The following is a 26,931-nucleotide window of genomic DNA, read 5'->3' on the forward strand; positions in this document are numbered from 1 at the left end:
CGCCAGTATTCCAAGCTGGCCACGTTGGGTCTGTGTGCCAAGTTTGGCCCAGATCCATCATTGGCTGGGTGCTGTGTTTATTCAGCTGTGTGAAATATGTACTTAGTACTATGCGCGATGGCAAGAGGCGGGACCGCCGCCATCTTGACTGAAGGCACTCGTGGCTTCGGCTAGGCCTTGAAAGCTAAGGGACATATTTGAAGAGGGAAGAGAGGAGTTGAGCGCCTCCGCTTTGGTGGATGTGGCTTCGCGTGGGCCAATCAGAGGAAGGGGCGTGGCCTAAGGATCTATCAGCACCTGCGGGCCCATTGCGCGCGCCCCTTCCTTGCTATTCTCCCTCATGGCGCGCCTCCTCGTGCTGCTCTTCCTGGGCAGCGCGGCGGCGCTGCGAGCCTCGGACCTGAGCCCTTACTTCGGGACCAAATCGCGCTACGAGGCGATCCATCCACACCTGCTGGCCGACCCCTACTCATTGGGCCCGTCGGAGCCGGGCTTCCCTCTGCCCGCGGCTAGCTGCGTGCCGATCCAGGCGCGCGCCCTGATCCGCCACGGCACCCGCTTCCCGACGCGGAAGCAGATCGAGAAGCTGGGCGGCCTCCACGAGGCGCTGGTCCGCCGGAGCAGCTCCTCCCCGCCCTGCCGCCCCGCCGAGCGCCTGGCCGGCTGGGCGATGTGGCTGCGGCCGGAGATGGACGGGCGCCTGGCCGCCAGGGGGCGCCGCGACATGAGCGCCTTGGCCCGCCGCCTCGCCGCCCGCCTGCCCACCCTCTTCGCCGCCAGGAACAGCCTCGCCTTCGCCAGCAGCTCCAAGCCGCGATGCCTCGACAGCGCCGCCGCCTTCCGAGAGGGGCTCCGGCAGGTCCACGGACACGGTGAGCCAGCCAGCCAACCGGCAGGGGTTTAGGGGAGGGGCGTGTTTAGGGGAGGGGCGTGTGGAGGGGAGCGGGGCGTTGAGCTGTACATCTACACACCTTGCACAATACACACTCTCGATTAATGGCCGTGTGTGTGTGTGTATAACACTTGTAGCCTGAAGACACTCAGCTATAGACAGACACACATAGACTAAGAAGAGATCTCATGGGCCATCCAGTCCAACCTCCTGCCAGGAAGCAGGAATATTGCATTCAAAGCACTCCCGACAGATGGCCATCCCGTCTCTGTTTAAAAGCTTCCAAAGAAGGAGCCTCCACCACACCCCGGGGCAGAGAGTTCCATTGCTGAACGGCTTTCACACTCAGAGAACAAGTCCTGTGAAGAGCGGCTTAAGGAGCTGGGCATGTTTAGCCTGAAGAAGAGAAGGCTGAGAGGAGATATGATAGCAGAGGCGGCCCTAGGTAATTTTCAGTGGTAAGCAAACAGTATTTTAGAACCCCCTCCCCCAACCAATCATTGATATATATTTTCTGTTCGTCATGGGAGTTCTGTGTGCCATATTTGGTTCAATTCCATCATTGGTGGAGTTCAGAATGCTCTTTGATTGTAGGTGAACTATACATCTCAGTAACTATACTTGCCGCATTTGCTCCCTTGCCTGGCCCGCTTTGATGTCTCTGGGAAGGAATTCCACATCCGGGGCGCCACCACTGAGAAAGCCCTGTCTCTTGTCCCTGCCAATCACACCTGCAAGGAAGGCGGGACCAAGAGCAGGGCCTCCGCAGACAATATTAGGCTTGGAAATAGTTCATAGGAGGATATACATTTGGACAGGTAGATTGGGCCAGAACAATTTAGAGCAGGGGTCGCCAAACTTTTTAAACAGGGGGCCAGGTCACAGTCCCTCAAACTGAATACCTATGCACGCTGCACATATCTTATTTGTAGTGTAAAAAACACTTAAAAACAATACAATAATTAAAATGAGGAACGATGTTAACAAATATAAATTTATTAGTATTTCAATGGGAAATGTGGGTCTGCTTTTGGCTGATGAGATAGGATTGTTGTTGTTGTTGTTATGTACTTTCAAGTCAATGTATTGTCGAAGGCTTTCATGGCCGGAATCACTGAGTTGTTGTAGGTTTTTTCGGGCCCCCTGTGGGGGTCGCGAGGGGGTGTCAGAGGGGTCCCCAAAGCCCATCAGATAACATAGTATTTTCAGTTGGTCATGAGGGTTCTGTGTGGAAAGTTTGGTCCAATTGTATTGTTGGTGGGGTTGAGAATAGTATTTCATTGTGGGTGAACTATAAATCCAAACAACTATAACTCCCAAATGGCAAGGTCTATTTTCTCCAAACTCTACCAGTGTTCACATTTGGGCATATTGAGTATTTGTGCCAAGTTTGATCCAGATCCATCATTGCTTGAGTCCACAGTGTTCTCTGGATGTAGGTGTACTACAACTCCAAAAACTCAAGGTCAATGTCTATCAAACCTTCCCAGTATTTTCTGTTCGTCATGGGAATTCTGTGTGCCATGTTTGATTCAATTCCATCATTGGTGGAGTTCAGAAGGCTCTTTGATTTAAGGTGAACTATAAATCCCAGCAACTCCAGCATTACCAAATGACAAAATCAATCACCCCCAACCCCACTAGTATTCAAATTTTGGGCGTATCAGGTATTTGTGCCAAATTTGGTCCAGGGACTAAAAATATATAAAGATATATAAATATATATATATATATATATATATATATATATATATATATATAATATATTTATATATAAATATATAAATATCAATATATAAAAATATATAAAGATATTTACATTACAATTCACAACAGGAGCAAAATTACAGTTATGAAGTAGCAACGAAAATAACGCTATGGTTGGGGGTCACCACCACATGAGGAACTGCATTAAGGGGTCGTGGCATTAGGAAGGTTGAGAACCACTGGTCTAGAGGCATTCTCTCCTGACGTTTCACCTGCATCTATGGCAAGCATCCTCAGAGGTATCCTCACTACCTCTGAAGATGCTTGCCATAGATGCAGGCAAAACGTCAGGAGAGAATGCCTCTACTTTCAAGTCGTTTCAGACTTAGGTTGACCCTCAGCGAGGGCCAGGTAAATGACCTTGGAGGGCCGCATTCGGCCCCCGGGCCTTAGTTTGAGGACCCCTGATTTAGAGTTTTAAAGGCTAAAAGCAGCACCTTGAATTGTGCTCTGTAGCAGACTGGCAGCCAGTGGAGCTGATGTAACAAGGGGATGGTATGGTTCCTGTATGCTGCTCCAGTGAGCAACCTGGCTGCCGCCTGTTGGACCAATTGAAGCTTCTGAACAGTCTTCAAAGGCAGCCCTACTTAGAGAGCATTGCAGTAATCTATACTGGAGGTATCCAGAGCATGAACCACATTAATATTTTCTCTCCTTTCAACAAATTACAGCTGGGGATGTTTACGTTCTTATTGCTTGCAACCCAACATTTAAACTAGTTTATATGAATAATGCATTTGAAATGACCTGGTTCCATAACTTTCTTTTTCAGGCAGTTTGAAAGAAACCTTTGAAGTGAACGACAAACTGATGCGATTTTTTGATCACTGTGAAAAGTTTGTCAAAGGTGTAGAAGACAACAGCACGGCTTTGCGTGAGTTGGACGCTTTTAAGGATGGTCCTGAAATGAAGACACTAGTGGATAAAATTGCAAGGACCCTGTGTTTACCAGTGAGTGAGCTAAATGCAGGTAATATCTTGGAACTTTCTGAACTCTGTATTGGCTCAGCATGAAATGTTGAACATGTTTTTGAATGTGGGCAACTGCTAAACAGAACAGACAGTCTGTAATTTTTTGCCTATTTTGTGCCAAACTGTAGCCATTGCATGTGCTGTGACTTGTGCAGTGTGCACACTTTGGCCACCCAGAATGAGAACTGAAAGCTCTGAGCCGCAATCTGTAGAAGATGGTTGGAAAACTTTGCATGATTAAATGTGGAGTGGGAATAAGCTGCCAGCATTTTCTTGCCGTTTTCAGGTAATGGTGCATGCAAACATCTGTGCTTTTTACCACATCGGTATGTCAGTCCTTTTTAACCGTAGGATATCATTACCAGAAAAACATTTACTATCAGCGAGCTCAGTAGCTAGAGCCATATATATGTATGTATGTATGTATTAGGGCTGGTCAATTCGTTTCCTTAATTCGTAATTCGTTAAAAAATTCGTTATTTTTTTGAATTACGAAACGATTACAAAACTTTTTTTTAACCTGGAAGTGTTTTTAAATATCGAAACGGCAGGCACCAAAAAATTTTGTACTTCCGTCCATTTTGGAAATACGTAAGATGGCCGCCTGCCGATGCTTGCTGAGAGGGGCGAGCGAGAGGGGCGAGCGAGCGGCGAGCGAGAGGGGCGAGCGAGGGGCGAGCGAGCGGCGAGCGAGAGGGGCGAGCGAGCGGCGAGCGAGAGGGGCGAGCGAGCGGCGAGCAAGAGGGGCGGAAGCACTCTCTCCTGACATTTCACCCACATCTATGGCAGGCATCCTCAGAGGTTGTGAGGTCTGTTGGAAACTAGGCAAGTGTGGTTGATATATATCTGTGGAATAATGTTCAGGGTGGGAGGAAGAACTCTTGTCTGCTGGAGGCAAGCGTGAATGTTGCAGCTGGCCAGCTTGATGAGCATCGAATGGCCTTGCAGCTTCATGGTCTGGCTGCTTCCTGCCTGAATGTTGCAATTGGCCAGCTTGCTTAGCATTGCCTATTAATAATAATAGCGAGCGGCGAGCGAGAGGGGCGAGCGAGCGGCGAGCGAGAGGGCCCGCCAGAGTGAGTGCCTGCCTTCCCTCCTTAATAATAATTAATAATAATTAATCCCTATTCTACTAAATTAATAATTAAATTTAAAAAATATTTTAAAAATATTGGGGGAAAAAAAGGGCGCCATCTTTACAAAATGTTTTGTAAATATTTACGAAATTTCGTAAATACCGAAACTTTTTTTTGGGAAAGTTTTGTAATTATTTTAAATATCGAAACAAAAAAAAACCCCAATTACAAATCGATTTTAGAAACAAATTTTTGCGTTGTTACCCAGGCCTAGTATGTATGTATGTATGTTCTGTGCATAATGAGTGGCTTAAAAACAAAAAAAAACTACGGGGCCAAATGACCTCAAATTTGGCAATAAAACTCCTCACAATCCAAGGAGTGACCATAACTGAAAAAAACCCCACAAAAACATTCAAAAATTCAAAAAAGGAAGATGGCAACACACCTCCCCTGCCCCTCTCATGCTGAGGACACTAAGGCAAGGGATCTAAGGGCAGAGGCTGAGGGGGAAGGGGAGGAGTGAGAGGGAGGAAGGAAAAAAAGAGGGAGGTGGGCCACACTATGTGCACACACTCTGACTCTCTCCCCCCCCCCCCCCCACACACACACTCCCACAGCACAAGGGAAGGAGGAAGGTGCCACGATGGGGATAATAGGGACACACGAAACTGACATTGCTTGGAAAGGAGCCCCAAAGACCATCCAGCCCAACCTCATTTGGCAGTAAAGGAAGACACCATCAAAGCCCTCATAATGGATGGCCAACCAGTTGAAAGGGAGTCCTAAAGGCCATCTGGTCCAACCCCCTCCTACCCTCCCTTCCTTTCTCTACTTCCCTTCCTTTCTTTTCTTCCTTTTTCTCCTCCCCTCACCAGTTTCATCCTCTTTTATTAAATCTACAGTGTAGATTCATCCAAAGTCAACCCTTCCACACTGCCATGTAAAATCCAGATTATCTACATAGGACTGAATTATATGGCAGTGTAGACACATGCACACATGTACACGCATACACACACACACGGATGGATGTTGGATCACCGGTTGGTGTGTGTGTGTATATATATAATTACAATACTTTATATATTACTATTATATATATTGCTATATAACGCATATATATTATATTATATATATTATTGTTATATATACTACTATATAATATAATGTTACTACTATATATTACTATATTAAATAGACTCATAGAATAGAGTCAGAAGGGACTCTACCATAGTATTGGGGGAGAACAGACAGGAACGAAGTAGAGAAGATAGGAGGGAGGGAAAAGGGGAAGGAATGAAGGAGGGAAAGGGGGAAGAAAGAAAAGAGAGAAGGAGGGAAGGAAGGAAAAGAAGGAAAGCAAGAGGTACCGAAGGAAGGAAGAAGAGAAAGTAGAAAGGAAAGAAAAATTGATGGAAATGCATTTGGATGCATTTCATGGAAAAATGGATGGAAAAGAAGTAAAGGAAGAAGGAAGGAGAAAAGGAAAAAAGTGAAAGAAGGAAGGAAACAGGGAGGGAAGAAAGGAGACAAAGGAAGAAGTAGAGAAAGGGGGAGGGAAGGAAGGAAAGAGAGAAGGAAGGATGAAACCATAGAGCGAAAGAAGGAATGAAAGAAAGAGATAGAGAAGGAAGAAAGGAGAGAAATGGGAAGGGGAAGAAAAAGGGGGATGGAATAGGTAGGTACCTCTCTTTCATAATAGTCCAGATATCTACCTCTACTTTGAAAATTCTTACTATAGGCTACAGCAACGCGTGACAGGGCACAGCTAGTGTGTGTGTGTGTGTGTGTGTGTGTGTATGACAACATTTATATGCCACCCTTCTCACCTTGAAGGGGACTCAGAGCAGCTTACAAGGTATATATAGATACAATATATTATATTATTAGCATAATACAATATCAGTATTAAATATTACTATATTGTACTATACCATTATATTGTAAAATTATTAGTAATATTCCATGTAATATAAATGTATAGTTATCATATTATTAGTAGTAGTATTATATTGCATTATGTTATAATATTATAAATATTACATGTATATACAATACATTATATTACGTTATGTTATGTTATATTATGTTATATTATATTATATTATATTATATTATATTATATTATATTATATTATTAGCATAGCACAAGAGACAAGGTGGAACTGTCCCCTGCCCCCCCCCCCCTTCACTCTGGCACAGTTAACTTTTAACTAACTTAAACATTGAAAAATTAAGAATGACAGATTGAAAGACGAGTAGGTAAAGGGTGAAAGTATTTGAGTACATTCAAACACAGCATGGCTGCAGTTTTGTTGGTTCCTCCAATGAGAATAAACCCATTTAATCAGTGATTGTACGATGAGTCCACACATAGGTAAATCCATTTTACTGAATGGACCATAGTTGAGACTCACAATAGGATTTAGGCATATGTTTTTATAGTTTTTATAGCATATAAGATGCTTACAAAGTTTTAGCATGGGGCCTTAAAGCAAAATGTATGTTTATTTATACAACTGGCCATTTTAATCAGTTGGGTAAGTTATTGTACTGAAGAACACTGGTATAAATCTCTAAGCATTTTCACATTCTTGCCCATACTAATCAAATCAGTGCAATCTGTACACAATGTTTATACTGTGTGAAGATTATAGTAAACTTTAGATTCTCTGGCTCATCGATTTTTTTGTTCAGCTTTTGCTAAATACCTGTTGTCTCCTGTAAACAATGGATGTAGAATAATGTCATTGAAGTAGTAGGCTGTGCATAGAGCTATATATCTATTTGATATATTATCTGTTTTTTCTTTGTTGTACAATGCAAAACGGTCCTGTAAAAGTTCTGTTTTGTTCACAGTTGAGATGATCTTTATGTTCTGCCTTTTTGTGTGAGTATTTTGCTGCTGTTTATGTCATCTCTATAGGGTTGAAGCCAAGATAATGTCTTCTCAACTTGCTCATCTTTCTTACAGATTTGATTCAAGTGGCATTTTTCACTTGTTCCTTTGGGCTAACGATAAAAAATACCAACTCCCCCTGGTGTTCACTCTTCAATACAGATGATGCCAAGGTAAGTACAGTGTTCCTTTGCTGTTTTGCAATTCGCTTTCCGCAGACTCGCTGTTTTGCGGTTAGGGTTTAAAATTGATGTTCTAAACCCTAACCATGAAACACCGAGTCCGTGGGTGCCGGAGCGAGGTGGGGAAGCCGGTCCTGATCAATTCCAGGGGCGGAGTCTGCTGCTGGTTGGATCGGCCGGAGCCGGCTTCCCCATCTCACCTCAGCAGCCCTTCAGAAGCCCAGGGCAGCTCTGCAAAGGCTGCTGGGGCAAGGTGGGGAAGCCGGCCAGTGGATCAGCCAGGACCAGCTTCCCCATCTCGTTTCAGCAGCCTTTGCAGCGCTGCCCTGGGCCTCCATGACTTCCAGGGCAAGATGCGGAAGCCGGTCCTGGCTGATTCGCTGGTTGGGTCGGCCAGGGCTGGCTTCCCCATCTCACTCCAGCAGCCATGGAGCCCTGTGGAGGCCCTGGGCAGCCCTGCAAAGGCTTCTAAGGTGAGGTGGGGAAGCCGGCCCTGGCCGATCCAGGGGCCTGCTCCTGGTTGGCCAGCTGGTCAAGCAGTGAGAGACTTCCCACCGCGCAGGATGCTTCTGGGAAGAAGAAGCCCCCTGCAAGTAGCATGGCCGGCAGGAGGGCGCCCACCACCACAACGGCCCTTGCCCAGTAAGTCGGGCAAGCATTTGATATATACGAGGGGTATTTTTTAAGTAAGGTCCGTTTGAACATAAGTACACAACGAAAGTTTATTTCAAAAAACAAACAAAGAGTTGGATGTCTTGTGACAGCAACCACCAAGTTTCACAACTCATCGTGCACAAATATTTTGATAGCCAAGCAAAGCAATAATGTGACCCACACGTTCTTGTGAAATGCCGATTATGCTTGAAATTTCTCTCTGAGTGATACGATGATCGTCGTGAATCAATCTGTCAAATTTTGCTTGTGAAACTCAGTGGTTTCTGTCACAGGACGTCCTGTTGAATTTGTAAGTTGGATCAGGTACGTTGTTAAGTGTACCTCCAGACAAGACATATATGTTTTATTTACTATATTTATTTATTTACCGTATTTGTATACCACCCTCAGCCTTCCGTTGACTCGAGGCGGTTTACAAGGCAAAATTTAATGCCACCAAAAACACAATTACAATATAAAAACTTTAACATTAATAAAACCATAACAGCTGTAATAAAACATAATTCAATAAATACTCATTAAAAAGTGTCAACTTAAGAACAAACCTGCAGAACCTATCTTGTTCTTAACTTGGGGACTGTCCTTATTTGGCTCATAAAAACAAATAAAAAGTGGAAGAGAGGATAATTTAAAAACCATTGCTTTAGGGGTTAATAATGAGGTGGGATAGCATGTGAAATCTGGAATACAAGGATTGAATGAAAAATAATGCCTCCACCTTCGTAACTCCTCAACAGATGGCAGTACTGGTATGCGGCAGGTACTGGCTTGTTCAGTAGACTCTCCCTTACAGTTCCATTTTGGCGGGAAGCCTTAGCATTGAACGGTTGTGTTGTTAAAGTGCAAAGTATGGAACCTTGTGCAGACAGTTGGTCAAGGTGACTTAAGCAACGTGCAGTCATTGAATTCTTTACAGCAGAAGGTGTCATTTCACTGTGCGCCCAATGACGCACAGTACTCACATCAACACAATCACCATAAACAGCTTGCATTCTATGATAAATTTCCTTTGGGGTGACACCTTCTGCTGTCAAGAATTCAATGACTGCACATTGCTTAAGTCGCATTGACTGACAGTCTGCGCAGGGTTCCATACTTCGCACTTTAACAACACAACCATTCAATGCTAAGGCTTCCCGCCAAAATGGAACTGTAAGGGAGAGTCTACTGAACAAGCCAGTACCTGCCGCATACCAGTACTGCCATCCGTTGAGTTACGAAGGTGGAGGCATTACTTTTCATTCAGCCCTCGTGCTTCCTTTCATGTAACATGTAATGTCTTGATTGTAGGTACTTGAATATCTGAATGATCTAAAGCAGTATTGGAAGAGGGCCTATGGACATGAGATCAATAGCCGCTCCAGCTGCAATCTTTTCCAGGATATCTTCAAGCATTTGGACCAAGCTGTTTTGGAGAGCAAAAGGTAAAAGGATCTAGAGGGGCAGACGCCAGGGCAGGAAGGGGAAAGACACATTATCTGTTGTGGTTCTTTGTCTTGGCAGTATTGAGACAGCTCTTTGCTCCTTGATGCGCTTGGACCACTGTTTATAAGCCAATCCATGCTTGGTAAAGCTTTCTCATATTATCAAAAGCAAAATATACATAATAGTGAAAGGGGAAGTGTATACAATGTCATGCATCTAGTAAAAGAATTGCAAGATCTATTTGGCATAATGATCCCTGAATTTAATTTTTATCCAATACCCGGCCATGATTCCATAGCATTGAGCCATGGGAGTCAAATTGGATTAGTTCAGTATTTTTTCACCTTCAGGGACAAAGTTAGGATGATCTGAGACATTTTCTTCTGGATCAGCTAAAGTTTTTAAAAATTATAATTAGTTTCTATGCTCCTGAATCTGCTTTGAAGGTTGCAGAAATAGCAGTTATTGTAACAACAAATTCAGCATAGATCGGTGTTTCAACGACTTAATTATTATGTGAAGAAAAGAGGAAACAAACTGAATTGCTGTGAGTTTTCCAGGCGGTATGGCCATGTTGCAGAAGCATTCTCTTCTGACATTTCACCCACATCTATGGCAGGCATCCATAGAGGTTGTGAGGTCTGCTGGAAACTAAGCAAGTGAGATTTATTATATCTGTGGAATGTCCAGGGTGGGAGAAAGAACTCTTATCTAACAATAACAACAACAACAACAACGATAGAATGAAATAATAAATAACTTTGACTCAAGTATAAGCCAAGGGGGGCTTTTTCAGTCTAAAAAGGACTGAAAAGCTCGCCTTATACTCGAGTATAGATGGTAGTTCAGTTAGCTTCAAGCTGCAGTGGCTAGACAACAAATGCCCATGAAAGTGCATGAAAGAAAGCCCTCAATGTGCATCAATACATCGTGGCTTGTGTGTTTGTTTATTTATTTAGTCCTCATCAAGGTGGCCAATTTATTTATTTATTCAGTGCTCATCAAGGTGGCCAATTGCAACATACACTCTTGCCTCAAACAGTCAAGAGTTCTTTCTCCCACCCTGGATATTCCACAGATATAATAAATCTCACTTGCCTAGTTTCCAACAGACTTCACAACCTCTGAGGATGTCTGCTATAGATGTGGGTGAAATGTCAGGAGAGAATGCTTCTGCAACATGGCCATACCTCCCAGAAAACAGTGCTATTTCATCTCCTAGCAGTTGGTGGCAGTATCAGCACAATCTGCTAATAAATTGAATTTTACAAGGTTGCACAAATGTGAAGAAGGGATGTTATTATCACTGTACTAGGGTTCTAGATTTCAAATCTCCACTTGGCCATGAGAACCCACTAGGTGACTTTGGGCAAGTCTCAGCCTCAGAGGAAGGCAAAGGCAAACCTACTCTGAGCCAAGCTTGCTAAGAAAACCCTGTGATAGGTTTTGCTTGTGGTTACTATAAATCAGAAGCCACTTGAAGACAAAACAACAAAAACATTCCTTGCCGCATTTCACATTCGTTTTTTGTATAACTTGTTGCCTTCGATAGAAAACAAGCCAAAACAGGGGCTAACTTACTTATCGTTGACCTTTGGAACAACACCGATGGTACATTAAGGATCAATCATTAATCCAAAAGTAAAGATGCAGCAATATTACATAATATTTAATATAAGCAGATAATGTAAAATGCATACCAACAGGGCTTATTCGAAGAGTAAGCAAATAGAATTATTTCCATCACTTTGATAAATCTATATGTTGTACATAACAACAACCTTTATTTATACCCTGCCACCATCTCCCCAATGCGGATTCGGAGTGGCTTACATGGGACCAAGCCCGGACAACACATTACAGCAAAATAAAACCAGAACATAAACAACAAGCAACATCATCAAAATTACATAGGAAAAAAAAGTTTAAACACAGTAACAAAATCACATTCCAATAAACATAATCATGATTATAATCTTAACATGGGGTGTGGCACAGTGGATAAAAATTATTTATCTTTGTCACAATTATTCTTATGAAATCATAGTTTTACACAGAACTGCTTTAATGGCATCCTTAAATTCTATTGTAATAATTTTGAGGTGTTAGTACTTTGGAAATGATGATTCTGCTTGAAACCTTTGAATGTCATTTTATCACGAAGGATCTTGCTTGGTATTGATGTAGCCTTGTTTAAATCCTCCCAACAAAGGATTCCTCAGGTAGGAAGCAGCCAGGCTTTGAAGCTGCAAGGCTATTTGGTGCTAATCAAGCTGGCCAATTGCAACATTCACACTTGCCTCCAACAGACAAGAATTCTTTCTCCCACCCTGGATATTCCACAGATATAGAGACCTCATTTTCCTAATTTCAAAGACCTCACAACCTCTGAGGATGCCTGCCATAAATTTGGGTGAAATGTCAGGAGAGAATGCTTCTGGAACATGGCCATACAGCCTGGAAAACTCACAGCAACCTAAATCCAAAGAATTTGCTAGATATTTGACCAAGCCATATCATTTCTTTCCAAGGCTATCTTCTACTTGCCTCTTGTTTTCTTTTTAAGAACGTCGATGTGTGTTTGTGGGTTGTTTATCATCTCTATTACCATATACTCTAGATCAGGGGTCCTCAAACAATGCCCCGGGGGCCGGATACGGCCTTCCAAGGTCATTTACCCGGCCCTTGCTCAGGGTCAACCTAAGTCTGAAACAACTTGAAAGCAAACAACAACAACAATCCTATCTCATCAGCCAAAAGCAGGCCCACACTTCCCATTGAAATACTAATAAGTTTATATTTGTTAAAATTGTACTTCATTTTAATGATTGTATTGTTTTTAAGTGTTTTTGCACTACAAATAAGATATGTGCAGTGTGCATAGGAATTCATCCATGCTTTTTTAAAATTATAATCCGGCCCTCCAACAGTTTGAGGGACTGTGACCAGGCCCTCCGTTCAAAAAGTTTGTGGATCCCTGCTCTAGATAATCAAAGCAGATAACTCAGTCTGCACTGCCATATATTCCAGTTCAAAGCAGATAAACTGGATTTTACAGTGTAGAAGGGGTCTCAGTCAACAGAGTAGCCACATGCAAAAGAAAAGAGAGTTTCTGCATCTTAAATAGTAGGTAAAAGAAATTGCCTATTATATTTTACAGGGCTATTCAAAATCCCAAGTCCTGTCCATTATATTTGATATAGATTTTAAAACAAATATACTTTAAAAAAAACATAGCTATTTAATGTAAATCCTGCCTCTCTCCCAATACATCTCTTAAGATGGCTAACAGCACAAATGAAAACGTCATTGTTGTTTTGTGTCTTCAAGTCATTTCTGACTTAAGGTGATCCTATCATGGGGTTTTCTGAGGCTTATTATTATGTTTATGTTTCTTTCTCTCCACAAGGCTACTCAGGCTCCTTCCACACAGCCATATAACCCAGAATATCAAGGCAGAAAATGGGTTGTTGGGGTTTTTTCGGACTATATGGCCGTGTTCTAGAAGCATTCTCTCCTGACATTTCGCCTGCATCTAGAGCAGGTATCTCAGAGGTTGTGAGGTCAGACCTCAAATAATGTTTTCATAGGACAGACAGTTATTTTTTCTTTGAAAAAATATATTATCATAATTTGTTAAAAACTGTATGATGTTTTGGAACATGGCTCTGAGGATGCCTACCATAGATGCAGGTGAAACGTTCCCTCCTTCCTTTCCTTCTTCTTCCCTTCCTTCCCCCCTTTTCTTTCTCTTCCTGTTTCTCTCCTTCCTTCCCTTTTCTTTCCTTCTCTCCTCCCTTCTCTACCTCTTTCTTTCCTTCCTTCCCATCTTTTTCTTTTCCTTCCTCTTTCTCTCCTTTCTTCTTTCTCTACCTCTTTCCTTCCTTCCTTCGTTCTTTGCTTCCATGCTTCCCTCCCTCCCTCTTCCTTCCCTTTTTTCTGTATTGTCATTTAGCTTTTCATCCTTTTACTTTTTTGGGTTTTTTAATCCTTTCCACTATTTGGGGGGGGGTGTTTATGAGTGATGGTCACTTGTTAGTCTGTTAGGGGTATCGTGTCCAAATTTCATGTCAATTCATCCAGTGGTTTTTTAGTTATGTTAATCCCACAAACTAACATTATATAGATTAACATTATTTTATTCTATTATTATTACATTTATTATTTTATTCTATTATTGTTATTACATTTATTTTTTACTCTATTATTATTATTACTACTACTACATTTCCATTATTTTACTCTAGTATTATTACTATTACATTTACTATTTTACTCTGTTTATTATTATTATTTGAAGAAGGTTAGAATAATGGTTTAATCAGAGCTGGATAGTCTTATCTTAAATTACAGTTGTGTGTAAATATTCAAAAACATTTAACTTACGGATGCCTCAATTAATGTAATTTTATTGGTATCTATTTTTTATTTTGAAATTTACCAGTAGCTGCTGCATTTCCCACCCTTGGCTTATATTCAAGTCAGTATGTTTTCCCAGTTTTTTTGTGGTAAAATTAGGTGCCTCGGCTTATATTCAGGTTGGCTTATACTCGAGTATATACAATACATTAAATGATCAGTGTAGATGAGGCCTCAGTCTCATAGATGAGTCCTGGAGGACACCCAAACTATGAACCTGAGAGTTCAAAAAGACTGTGACCTCCTCTAACATAGGCCCCTTCTACATTGTCCATATATTCCAGATTGTCTTCTTATATCATCCAGTTTAAAGCAGATAACCTGGGATCAGATCCTGGGGTATAAGGATGGTGTAGAAGGGGCCTTAATCTGAATTCCTGCTGCCTGATCTGCCTTTTGACGGACCAGGAGTGCCTCTGTCTTGTCTGGATTGAGCTGGAATGTGTTCACCCTCACCATTCTTCACTCTCACCTACTACTTCCAGCTTTACTGGAAATGGACAGAGGCAATGTACAGTTAAGTGTCACTGGGATACTTGTGAAACCAATCCCCCAAACTACAGACAATCTCTCCTGATAAAGGGACATGGCAATGGGCAGAGTGTTGAACAAGGAGAGGATACTTGTGCCACCAACAGGTACCAGTTTGTTTGTTTTCTTATTTTTGTGCCGCAGTAAAAAATAATTTCAAGTTGTATAACTTTGATTATCTTGTATACATCAAGAGACAATGTTGTCAATTAAATCAGCTTCAGCTCCATATTGTAACAAAACCGGATGGTGATGTGTGTTTGTATCTGCCAGTCAAATGTGGAAGGTGTAATAAATTAAGCATGCTTTGTTTACTAAATTCACTACTACTAGGACATGGGTGTGTTAGACTAGAAGAGCCTTCCTCCACCTGGTGGCATCCAAGTGCCAGATTTTAAAGCATTTAATATAGAGGTGAAGAGGGAAGAAAATTGTTTTCAGTGGTTGAAATGGAACACCGTTTTATGCCAAAAGACTTTAACATTATTAGCTTATATTAAGGAGGCTTATTTGGTTTTGTATTAATCTTGTGTATTTAGGGATTGCCTTTCTTTATGATATTTTTGTACTGTGAGTTTTCCTGGGCTGAATGGCCATATTCCAGAAGCATTCTCTCCTGACGTTTCACCCACATCTATGGCAGTCATCCTCAGAGGTTGTGAGGTCTGTTGGAAACTGGGCAAGTGAGACTCATATATCTGTGGAATGTCCAGGATGAGAGAAATAACCTTTTGTCTGTTAGAGGCAGGTGTGAATGTTGCACTTTGATTAGCATTGAATAGCTTTGCAGCTTCAAAGCCTGGCTGCTTCCTGCCTAAGAAAATCCTTTGTTGGGAAGTGTTAGCTGGCCCTGATTGATTACTGTCTGGAATTCCCCTGTTATTTGAGTGTTGAGTGTTGATTTCCCCCAGGCAGGAAGCAGTCAGGCTTTGAAGCTGAAAGGCCATTCAATGCTAATCAAGGTGGCCAATTGCACCATTCACACCTGCCTCAAATAGACAAAGAGTTCTTTCTCCCACCCTGGACGTTCCACAGATATATAAACCTCACTTGCCTAGTTTACAACAGACCTCACAATCTATATAAATAAAAATGTAATGTTCGTTTGTGGGATTAACATAACTCAAAAACCACTGGACGAATTGACACCAAATTTGGGCAAAATACATGTATCAGGCCTACAAGTGACCCATCACTCATAAAAACACTGAAAAACACAGTGGAAGGGACTTAAAAAGCCAGAAAAGCAAAAAGACGCTACAGGGCATGCGCAAAACCACATATATACACATATGCACATACATATACACATAAAACACAGACTGGGCCACAGCAACATGTGGCAGAGAACAGCTAGTAATAAATAATAATAAAACTTGATTTATATACCACTCTATCTCCCTGAGGGGGACTTACGGCAGTTTGCAAGTAACATCACCAAAACAGCATGACATAAAATTAACAAAACAACTTAAGCATAATATTATCACAATAACCCATATATATTAAAAACAACCTCTGAGGATGCCTGCCATACATGTGGGTGAAGCGTCAGGAGAGAATGCTTCTGGAACATGGCCATACAGCCCGGAAAACTTACAGCAACCCAATAATTTCAGCCACGAAAGCCTTCAACAACACATTTTTTCTGCAATGTTTGATTCTATGTGTATTATATATTAGAGCAAATAAAGATTTTTAAGGGTTATTCCACAGTTTAAGCTTTAGAAAAAAAATTAATTGTTTTCCTGTAAGGACATTCCTGATATCAAGCTGAGGTTGAAAAACAAGTTCCCTTATTTATTCTCCGCTGGGTGGGTTGTCACCGCTTTTGTTCCGAATACACCCAGTGAACATTTCAAAGTTCCTTTAACTGAACTATTGCACTCATATAGTAGGTGTAGTTTAAGGTGACAGACTCACTGGCAAAACTTCATGCCAGCAGTGGTCTTTATAGCAAACTACTGATACTGTAGGACAGGTTATCTAAGGCTCTGAAACTTGTCCCATGAGCATAGTTATCAAAGTGTACTTGCAAACCCAGTGGCTTCCTTTGCTAAGCTATCAGCTGACAACCAATATCAAAATATTATGTTTTTGCTTTTATTTTGTTTACAAACAGCATGCTAATAACATTAGTTGTTTTCACTGTGACAGCAGGTAGTAAATAGAGGCAGCATAAGGGTCAATTCAGTGTTTAGCTTTCTAATTCTAGTTCTGCTGTCCCTGCTGTTCTTTATGATTTCAGAAAAGGAGGAATATGACAGACTTGCTTTCACCTGAAGAGTGCTTTACACACGAACACTGAGCACATGTTCATGCTATATATATACAGTGGGGGGGGGGGAGTATTTCGTCAGATACTAATTGTACAAGTTCTCCCACTTTAAAAGATGAGAGAGGCCTGTAATTGACATCATAAGTAGACCTCAACTATGAGAGACAACATGAGAAAACACATCCAGAAAATCACATTGTCTGGTTTTTAACAAATTTATTTGCAAATGATGGTGGAAAATAAATATTTGGTCACCTACAAGCAAGCAAGATTTCTGGGTCTCACAGACAGGCTCCTCTGTCCTCCACTTTACCTGTAGTAATGGCACCTATTTGAACTTGTAATCAGTCTAAAAGACACCTGTCCACAACCTCAACCAGTCACACTCCAAACTCCACGATGGTGAAGGCCAAAGAGCTGTCGAAGGACACCAGAAACAAAATTGTTGCCCTGCACCAGACTGGGAAGACTGAATCTGCAATAGGCAAGCAGCTTGGTGTGAAGAAATCAGCTATGGGAGCAATAATTAGAAAATGGAAGAGATACAAGACTACTGCAACGTTCTCTACGTGGGGTTGCCCTTGAAGACGGCCCGGAAGCTTCAGTTGGTCCAACGTGCGGCAGCCATGATACTAACAGGAGCGGGACGCAGGGAGCATACAACCCCCTTGCTGTACCAGCTCCACTGGCTGCCGATTTGCTACCGGGCTCAATTCAAGGTGCTGGCGTTGGCCTATAAAGCCCTAAACGGTTCCGGCCCAAGATACTTGTCCGACCGCATCTCGACCTATGAGCCCACCAGAACTTTGAGATCTTCCGGGGAGGCCCTGCTCTCGATCCCGCCTGCTTCACAGGCACGGCTGGCGGGGACGAGAGATAGGGCCTTCTCGGTGGTGGCTCCTCGGCTGTGGAACACCCTTCCCGTGGACATCAGAATGGCTCCTTCCCTGATGGTATTCCGCAGGAAATTCAAAACTTGGTTGTTCAAGAAGGCGTTCGATAAAGAAGTGCAATGATTGGTAATGATGATAGGATTGGAACAACGGAAATTACACTGGTTTGTGGTTTGGACGATGAGACAACGCGGAATGGCTTTTGTAGTAATGATGATGTTTTGATGATGATGTTTTTGATGATGATGTTTTTGTTATTGCTGGATGTGGATTTTAGATTATGTCTTGAATTTTTGAATTTTGTTCCTTCTATGTTGTACACCGCTGTGAGTCGCCCCCGGGCTGAGAACAGCGGTATATAAGCAAAGTAAATAATAAATAATAATAAATAACTGATAATCTCCCTCGATCTGAGGCTCCACACAAGATCTCACCCCATGGGGTCAAAATCATCAAAGAACGGTGAGCAAAAATCCTAGAACCACATGGAGGAACCTAGTGAATGACCTGCAGAGAGCTGGGACCAACGTAACAAAGGCTACCATCAGTAACACATTACACCACCACCAGGGACTCGGATCCTGGAGTGCCAGACGTGTCCCCCTGCTTAAGCCAGTCCATGTCCGGGGCCAACTGAAGTTTGCTAGAGAGCATTTGGAAAATCCAGAAGAGTATTGGGAGAATGTCATATGGTCAGATGAAACCAAAGTAGAACTGTTTGGCAGAAACGCAACTCGTGTTTGGAGGAGAAAGAATGCTGAGTTGCATCCAAAGAACACCATACACCTACTGTGAAGCATGGGGGTGGCAACATCATGCTTTGGGGCTGTTTCTCTGCAAAGGGACCAGGGCGGCTGATCCATATACATGAAAGAATGAATGGGGCCATGTGTCGTGAGATTTTGAGTGCAAACCTCCTTCCATCAGCAAGGGCACTGAAGATGAAACATGGCTGGGTCTCTCAGAATGACAGTGATCCCAAGCACACTGCCAGGGCAACGAAGGAGTGGCTTCGTAAGACACATTTCAAGGTCTTGGAGTGGCCTAGCCAGTCTCAAGATCTCAACCCGAAAGAAAACCTTTGAAGGGAGTTGAAAGTCCATGTTGCCCAGCGACAGCCCCAAAACATCACTGCTCTTGAGGAGATCTGCATGGAGGAATGGGCTAACATACCAGCAACAGTGTGTGCCAACCTTGTGAAGTCTTACAGAAAACGTTTGACCTCTGTCATTGCCAGTAAAGGATATATAACAAAGTATTGAGATAAACTTTTGTTATGGACCAGATACTTATTTTCCACCATCATTTGCAAATGAATTTGTTAAAAATCAGACAATGTGATTATCTGGATGTGTTTTCTCATGTTGTCTCACATAGTTGAGGCCTACCTATGATGTCAATTACAGGCCTCTCATCTTTTGAAGTGGGAGATCTTGTACAATTGATATCTGAGTATATACTTCCCCCCCTCCCCCACTGTGTGTGTGTATGTGTGTATACACACATATACATATACAAATCTATCTATCAACATCCATCCATGTAGTGCCAGATTTACCGTTGTGTTTAGGTGTGCATGAGATCTTCGGTGTCTCCATACATTTAGTTACATTTAGTTATTACAGTTTATGTATGTATCTATATCTCTCGTAAGGGGTTTAACCTCTGTTTTGCTTATAAAATGGAATTACTGTGTTGTGAAGTGATGCATGTCTGAAATATGTGTCGCCAACATGAAATGTTTGGAAAGCTCTGGTGTAAGGTATACTCACCTGCAGAATGAGTCCACCTTTTCAATAGGCTGTTGTAGGAAATTCTGGAGGGGAGAGAGTTGTTCGTGAAGTCATCCTCTTATCTACAAAGGAGTGTTAACACGGAAACTAAGGGGCCTTCCACACAGTCTTTAGGCCAGAATATCAAGGCAGGAAATCCCACATTACCTGAGTGTGGACTCAAATAACCCAGTTCAAAGTGTGTTGGCAAAGGAATAGCAGTCTCTCATTCCTTGCCTGTAGGGAATTCCTCGTTCACTTGCATGGAACCCCAGATCAAGAGAATGGTTAAAGATAAGGCTGAAATAAGACTTAAATCTCGTGTTTAAGTTCATAATTGCTTGGTTCTTGTGTTTTGCTTAATGTGCTTGTACATGCATCTGTGTGCTTTGTTACATAAGCAGAAGGTCTATTGTCAGGTATTCCTGAGTTCATGCTTGGGAGAAACACCTTCTTTGTAAGCCAATCAGATTCTGCATTTGTTTGTAGGTGGGACTTTTTTGTTGGCATCAGATGGAACAAAGAGATTGCCAAACACCACCTTTTGCCTAAATAAAAAGAGACCGTGAACTTCTTTACTCTGGCACCGCCCCCACTTGACTTATTTACCAAAGACAGATGGGTCACAGTAGTATAATTGAAATAGACGCAGTGAAAAGCATCTAGCAGCCCTTCCACCCAGCCCTACATTCCAGAATATCAAGGCAGAAAATCCCACAATATCGGCCTTGAGCTTGGTTATCTAAGTCCACACTCAGATAATGTGGGATTTTCTGCTTTGATATTCTGGGATATAGGGCTGTGAGGAAGGCCCCTAGGTCATAGAAGAACAGAAGTATTTGGCCAGTTAAAACACCTTCAGTGGAAACCTTGTTTAAATACCAAAGGTCTTCTGGAGGAAAAGCAACCTACATTTTAAGATCGCTTCTACACTGCCATATAAAATCCAGGTTATCTACTTTGAACTGGATTATCCGGCAGTGTGGACTCATATAATCCACTTCAAAGCAGATAATGTGCACTATCTGCTTTGATAATCTGGATTATATGGCAGTGTAGAAGGTGCCTAACAGGAAATTCCAGAACCTGGAAGTAACTACTGAGGCCCCTTCTAAACTGCTATATAAAATCTAGATAATCTGCTTTGAACTGGATTATATGGCAGTGTAGAAAGGGCCTGAAGCAATCCAGTCTAACCCCCCCCCCCCCACCTCCAAGGCCCATTGAATCAGGAGAAGTTCCCTTAAATTGAAAGCAATTTAGGCATGTAGTTTTAAAGTGTTGCCGGAGATCTGTGTTTTTGAATTAACTTGGATAACACATTAACTTGGATAGGTTTCTGATTGTCTGTTTACACTAGCCTATTGGTCCAGGTTTTATTTCTTTCATGTGAGCAGATCTTTTAGGTAGTTTGTTTCTGTGCAGTATATCCTCGGTGCGGAAAAAAATAGGAAAATAAGATGGACATCACAAACTCAGATTTTGACAGTAATAATTTTGACAGTAGATTATTGGGCAAGAGTGAGAGGTATGTGGTTAACAAATAAAAGAGGAAAATCCAAAAGGAACTCATGTCCACATGCCTGGTCAACAACAGTGAATCTTAGAATAATTATAGCTTCAGGCAGTCTCCAAGTTACAAACATCTGACTTGCATATGACTCGTAGTTACAAACGGGGATGAGACAACAGGAAGGGAGAGGAAATCTACCCCTAGGAAGGGAAATTCACCCTTATTATGGGGGAAAGGCATCTCCACTCAGACTCTATCACCCATCTGATAAGTTTCCGGTCTTAATTCAAGGTGCAGGTTATTACCTATAGAGCCCTAAACGGTTCAAGACCTGCCTACCTTCGCAACTGCTTCTTCCCTTACGAACCTGCAGGGTCATTAAGATCTTCTGGGGAGGTTCTTCTCTCGCTCCCACCCCTGATCTTTTTTGTTGTTGTTGTTATTTGAAACTCAACAAGATTAGTATACAGCAAACAAGATCACTATGCTGGTTGTTGTTATGTGCTGGTTATATTTCTCTGCTGGTAATGCATTTGATGTCTTGTTTTTTAACTTTCTAGTTCCACGCCTATATCCTCCCCTGTGATGCTGCAGTTTGGACATGCAGAGACCCTCCTGCCGCTCCTTGCTTTGATGGGATTCTTCAGAGATACGGAGCCCCTTAAAGCTGACAACTTCGCCAAGCAAGAAAGCCGGCAGTTTCGCAGTGGGCGCATTGTGCCTTATGCCTCAAACCTGTTGTTTCTGCTTTATCACTGCGAGAAAGCCAGCTCACCAGAGGAGAAATACAAGGTTCAAATACTGCTCAATGAGAGACTGCTGACATTTCCACATTCAGGGGCGAAAGTTGCTTCGTATAGTGACCTGAGAAACCATTACAAACACCTCCTTGACAATTGCCACTTCAATAAAGTCTGTGCTATGACAAAGCCTGGTTAATCAGAAAGTGACGCATTAGGAAAAGTATTATGAACATTGTCACTTGTGGAAGTATTTGAGGAAACAAACTTTTACAGAGTGTCTTTGAACTCACTCTGAGGAATGACTGTCAACAACCTCTTAAACTGATGGTTTGCGATTCAAAAAGTCTACCGAAAGGAAGAACCCGTTGTAGAACATCTCAATATATTCTCTTCTGTTTCTGGAAAAGAACAATTAGCCTAAGGCTCTAAATGTGAATAGTCTCAAAACGACCGTGGAACAAAATGATGTATTTGCTGGAATAATTACTTGTGGGGGGAGGGGGACAGGGACGACAGTATGTTCATACGAGGGTTGAATGAAAAGTAATGCCGTCACCTTCGTAATTCCTCATGTGGCAGGTACTGGCTTGTTCAGTAGACTCTCCTCTACAGTTCCATTTTGGCAGGAAGCCTTAGCATTGAATTGTTGTGTTGTTAAAGTGCAAAGTATGGAACCCTGTGCAGACGGTCAGTCAATGTGACTTAAGCAACGTGCAGTCATTGAATTCTTGACAGCAGAAGGTATCAACCCAAAGGAGATTCATCAGAAAATGCAAGCTGTTTATGGTGATTGTGTTGACGTGAGTACTGCGCGTCGTTGAGCGAGTAAGTTTAAAGAAGTTGAGGTGGGAACATCTGACTTGCATGACAAACAAAGAGCTGGACATCCTGTGACAGCAACCACCAAGTTTCACAAGCAAAAGGTTGACAGATTGATTCAGGGCGATCATCGTATCACTCAGAGAGAAATTTCAAGCATAATCGGCATTTCACAAGAACGTGTTGGTCACGTTATTGCTTTGCTATTGGAAGATCTGTGCACAATGGGTACCCAGAATGCTGACGCCTGAAATGAAAGTGCGCAGACCTGAAACTTCAGAGACTGGATCTCACCACCATACGACATCCTCCATACAGTCCAGATTTAGTACTGTCTGACTTCCATCTGTTTCCGATAATGAAAGAAGATGTGCAGGGACATCATTATGCTTCTGATGAAGATGTTGAGAGAACTGTGAGACACTGGTTGTGGAAACAAAGTATCGACTTCTTCCATGACAGCTTCAGAAAACTTGTTCATCATTGGCAGAAATGTATCCAATTGTCTGATGATTATATGGAAAAGTGAATAGCGGTAGTTAAAGAGCACATTATTTCTGCATTTGATTTATTAAAATATTCCCATCCAAACCTAAGTAACGAAGGTGGAGGCATTACTTTTCATTCAACCCTCATACATCACTTGTATTAGGGGACTTTCAATATTCCTTTGCTGTAGAGTTGCTGAGCGAAATAAGGGGTCAGGGCTTATGTGTTTTTGATGACAACACCTGTGGAATTTTCTCCATTTACACAGTCATTAAAGTTATAGGAGGCCTATCTCTTATTTTACCCCGCAACTCTACTCTGCTAACATTTTGATGTTTGTTATTGTCGTATTATCATATGAACTACACAGATACATCCTGTTTACATTAGACATTTTGAAGATGTAGTACAAAGTTTGTACAGCAGTGGTGGCACTCTTTGTTTCATGGCTGTAACTATTTTGTTTGTTTATTGTACGTTCAGCTGATTTTGCACAATAATAACATGCTTGCCTTCTCTTATTGTGAAAACATGCATATTGGGTTTTACTATTTGGGCAACAAGCTTTTCCAAGTTATATTGATTGTGTTCTGCAGTGCTAACGATGAAAAGAAGCGGGCATAACTAAATTGAGTACAGGGTTGAAATTCTGGTCTTGTAGGTGTTTATAGATTACATATCAGGCATGAGCAAACTTTGGCCCTCCAGGTGTTTTGGACTTCAACTCCTACAATTCCTAATAGCCTACTGGCTGTTAGGAATTGTGGGAGTTGGAGTCCAAAACACTTGGAGGATCAAAGTTTGCCCATGCCTGCTACAGACCCTATAATTCCTCACCCACTGACTGTTCCATCTATACTTGATAGGCCACAGTAATCTCCTCAGTGATTCAGCTAAGGAGTGTTGCCTTCACTGCACATTGTGATGTGTTGTGCTTTCACATCACTTCTGGTGAATCTTCGTTACCCCTTAAAAGATGTTTCTAGATGTGCTGTGATACGTTCATTTGTGTAATGTGTCAGAAAAAGAATATTCAAACCTAGCACCAAAAATAATTGACTTCATCTTTGGCCCCATCTACACTGTCATATAAAATCCAGATTATCTGCTTTGAGCCGGATTATCTGGCAGTGTAGACTCATATAATACGGTTCAAAGCAGTTAATGTGGATTATCTGCTTTGATAATCTGTATTATATGGCAGTTGATTTTTTATTGTTATTATTTTTGTCGTGTCAGGAGTGACTTGAGAAACTGCAAGTCATTTCTGGTGTGAGAGAATTGGCTGTCTGCAAAAAACGTTGCCCAGGGACGACTCCCCGATGTTTTTGATGTATTACCATCCTTTTGGGAGGCTTCTCTCATGTCCCCGCATGGGGAGCTGGAGCTGATAGAGGGAGCTCATCCGCTCTCTCCCCGGGATTCGAACCTGTGACTTGTCGGTCTTTAGTCCTGCCAGCACAAGGGTTTAACCCATACACTGCAGTGTATGGCAGTGTAGGTGGGGCATTAGTCAATCCGGTTTGTGTGGTTTGGTTTGAGTATAGAACCGTTCCTTGAATCTCCGGCCCGTTCAGACAAGCCCTTTACCTCAGGGTCTCCTCCCAGGTTTTCTTTTTAAAACTGGATTATATGAATCCACATTGTCAGATAATCTGGGATAAACAGAAACCTTGGGATCATATCCTGAGATATAGGGCCTTTCCGGAAGGGCCCTCCATTAGTTTGAATCCAAAAGGTGTGTTGGACAAAGTTTGGTTAATTTATTTTAATTAAGGAAGGCATCCAGAAATAAAGAACAAACATCCAGAACAAGGTGGCATCCTGATTAAACGATATGGAGGTCAAAATGCTTCTTAAGATTAGTTAGAAACTTACAATATATCTTCTGGACCATAGTAAGTTTGATTTCAAGCATGCTAAATTAGTACCCTTTGAAAAAGGATCATTTCACAATGCATCTTTTTCTGATAATTTGGAGGTATTTCTTAATGCCCCCTTACCAAAGCTGGTTTTGACCCACTTAAAAAAACAAACAAACTGGAATCCCTACAAAGTGACTTGATGTTTCAGGGGAAAACTGGCCTAATAGCTCAGGGAGGACATAATGGAAAAGCTGCGTATGTCGCTAGAACCTTCAAGTAAATGCTGCTGCTTATCAGGGACATTGTTTTTTGGAAGCATGTGGTGGTACAAGCAGTCCAGGAGTCTGCAGAATAGCTTTGGAGATGTCCTTTACCTATTACATCTAATTCTGCTGCTTTTCATTTTGAAAATCACCCAATTGGAGAAATAATGTTAAGATGCATTTGCCAAATCAGTTAAGCCAAAAAAGTTATTTACAGACATCAAAAGGAACAAGAAAATTGACTAACTATTTATATTTTGAGGAACGTCATCTCTGTCGTATGCTTCTGTTGACCAGAATATGGCTTGTATTGTGTATAAGCTACTTTCATCTCTGTAAAGGTATATCGCAGTGGTTCTCAACCTGGGGTCCTCACATGTTTTTGGCCTGTAACTCCCAGAAATCCCAGCAAGTTTATCAGCTGTTAGGATTTCTGGGAGTTGAAGGCCAAAAAAATCTGGGGACCCCAGGTTGAGAACCACTGATATATCGGGTGTTTATGAGCAGGGGGTAATATTATCTGCTATCAGTTCACTTTTTTTGTTCTGTGAGCCTTTGTTTAAGCCACTGATTCTCAACCTGTTGGTCCCCAAATGTTTTGGCCTTCAACTCTCAGAAATCCTAACAGCTGGTAAACTGGCTGGGATTTCTGGGAGTTGTGGATCAAAACACCTGGGGACCCACAGCTTGAGAACCACTAGTTTAGGCTATGTTTTGGCTTATGGTCCCAGTGTACTGTCATTTTAGCAATATGCCTATTCCAATGGTTTTTTGTTTGTTTGTTTTGCAATGTAACACAGTTCAAAAAATGTCACAAGGCAGAGGTACTGAAATAATATACCAAAAATCAAGCTATCAATCATATCGACCTAAAATGAGGATTTTGGGACTGGTTTATTTTTTGCATTAGATGCAGGTTGGATATGGTCACATTTCCATAGACCAGGGGACAGTTTATTCTAAATGACTGCAGAACAAAAGTCAAGAAATGGTAATGAACTTTTTCTTGATCAAGTGTTTTTTTCTTTAGCTGGGTTTGTAGACCCTGGATATCCAATTCCTTGTCTCCGAAAAATCTACTGTTGCAATGACATGTTTATAATTTATTCCTGTAGCTACTGAAGCAAGAAAGTGCAATATGACATTGATGGATATTCTCTAGATATTGTTCTGAAAGAGTATTCCCATCAGTAGAGAATTTTTAAATGAATGCTAATAAAAAAAAGCTTGAGTGATATTCAGTTGTTGTCCTTTTATTAATGGAACATATCACCCAGTGGAATGGTGCCCGTGGGAATGATTTTGACTCCTTTTCCATCTCAAACTCCCTATATGTCATGTATTATGTCCTGCAGTTGATGGTGGTTGGTGATGGAAGGGTTGATGTAAGTCTTAGTTCTAAAGGGTTGACTAATCTGTAAATAAGAGTTCATGGATGAAAGCAATTAAGGGTGG

The 26,931-nt window shown here is 41.9% G+C and overlaps 1 protein-coding gene across 2 annotated transcripts; it reads left to right on the forward strand.

The window, feature by feature from the left end:
* The first annotated feature begins 253 nt into the window (after positions 1–253).
* On the forward strand, positions 254–26,713 carry MINPP1 (multiple inositol-polyphosphate phosphatase 1). 2 transcript variants are annotated; one of them, XM_060768780.2, is made up of 6 exons: positions 254–872; positions 3,432–3,629; positions 7,685–7,782; positions 9,757–9,890; positions 14,796–14,948; positions 21,858–26,713. In XM_060768780.2, exons 1-6 carry the CDS (start codon positions 341–343, stop codon positions 22,234–22,236), a joined length of 1,494 nt encoding a protein of 497 aa, XP_060624763.2. In that variant the 5' UTR covers positions 254–340; the 3' UTR covers positions 22,237–26,713. The 2 variants fall into 2 exon arrangements, with proteins under 2 accessions (XP_060624763.2, XP_060624764.2); XM_060768781.2 differs by lacking the exon at positions 14,796–14,948 and having other exon boundaries at positions 255–872.
* Positions 26,714–26,931: the final 218 nt, after the last annotated feature.

This window comes from Anolis sagrei, chromosome 3 (assembly GCF_037176765.1).
Source record: "Anolis sagrei isolate rAnoSag1 chromosome 3, rAnoSag1.mat, whole genome shotgun sequence".
Taxonomy (NCBI): Eukaryota; Metazoa; Chordata; class Lepidosauria; order Squamata; family Dactyloidae; genus Anolis; species Anolis sagrei.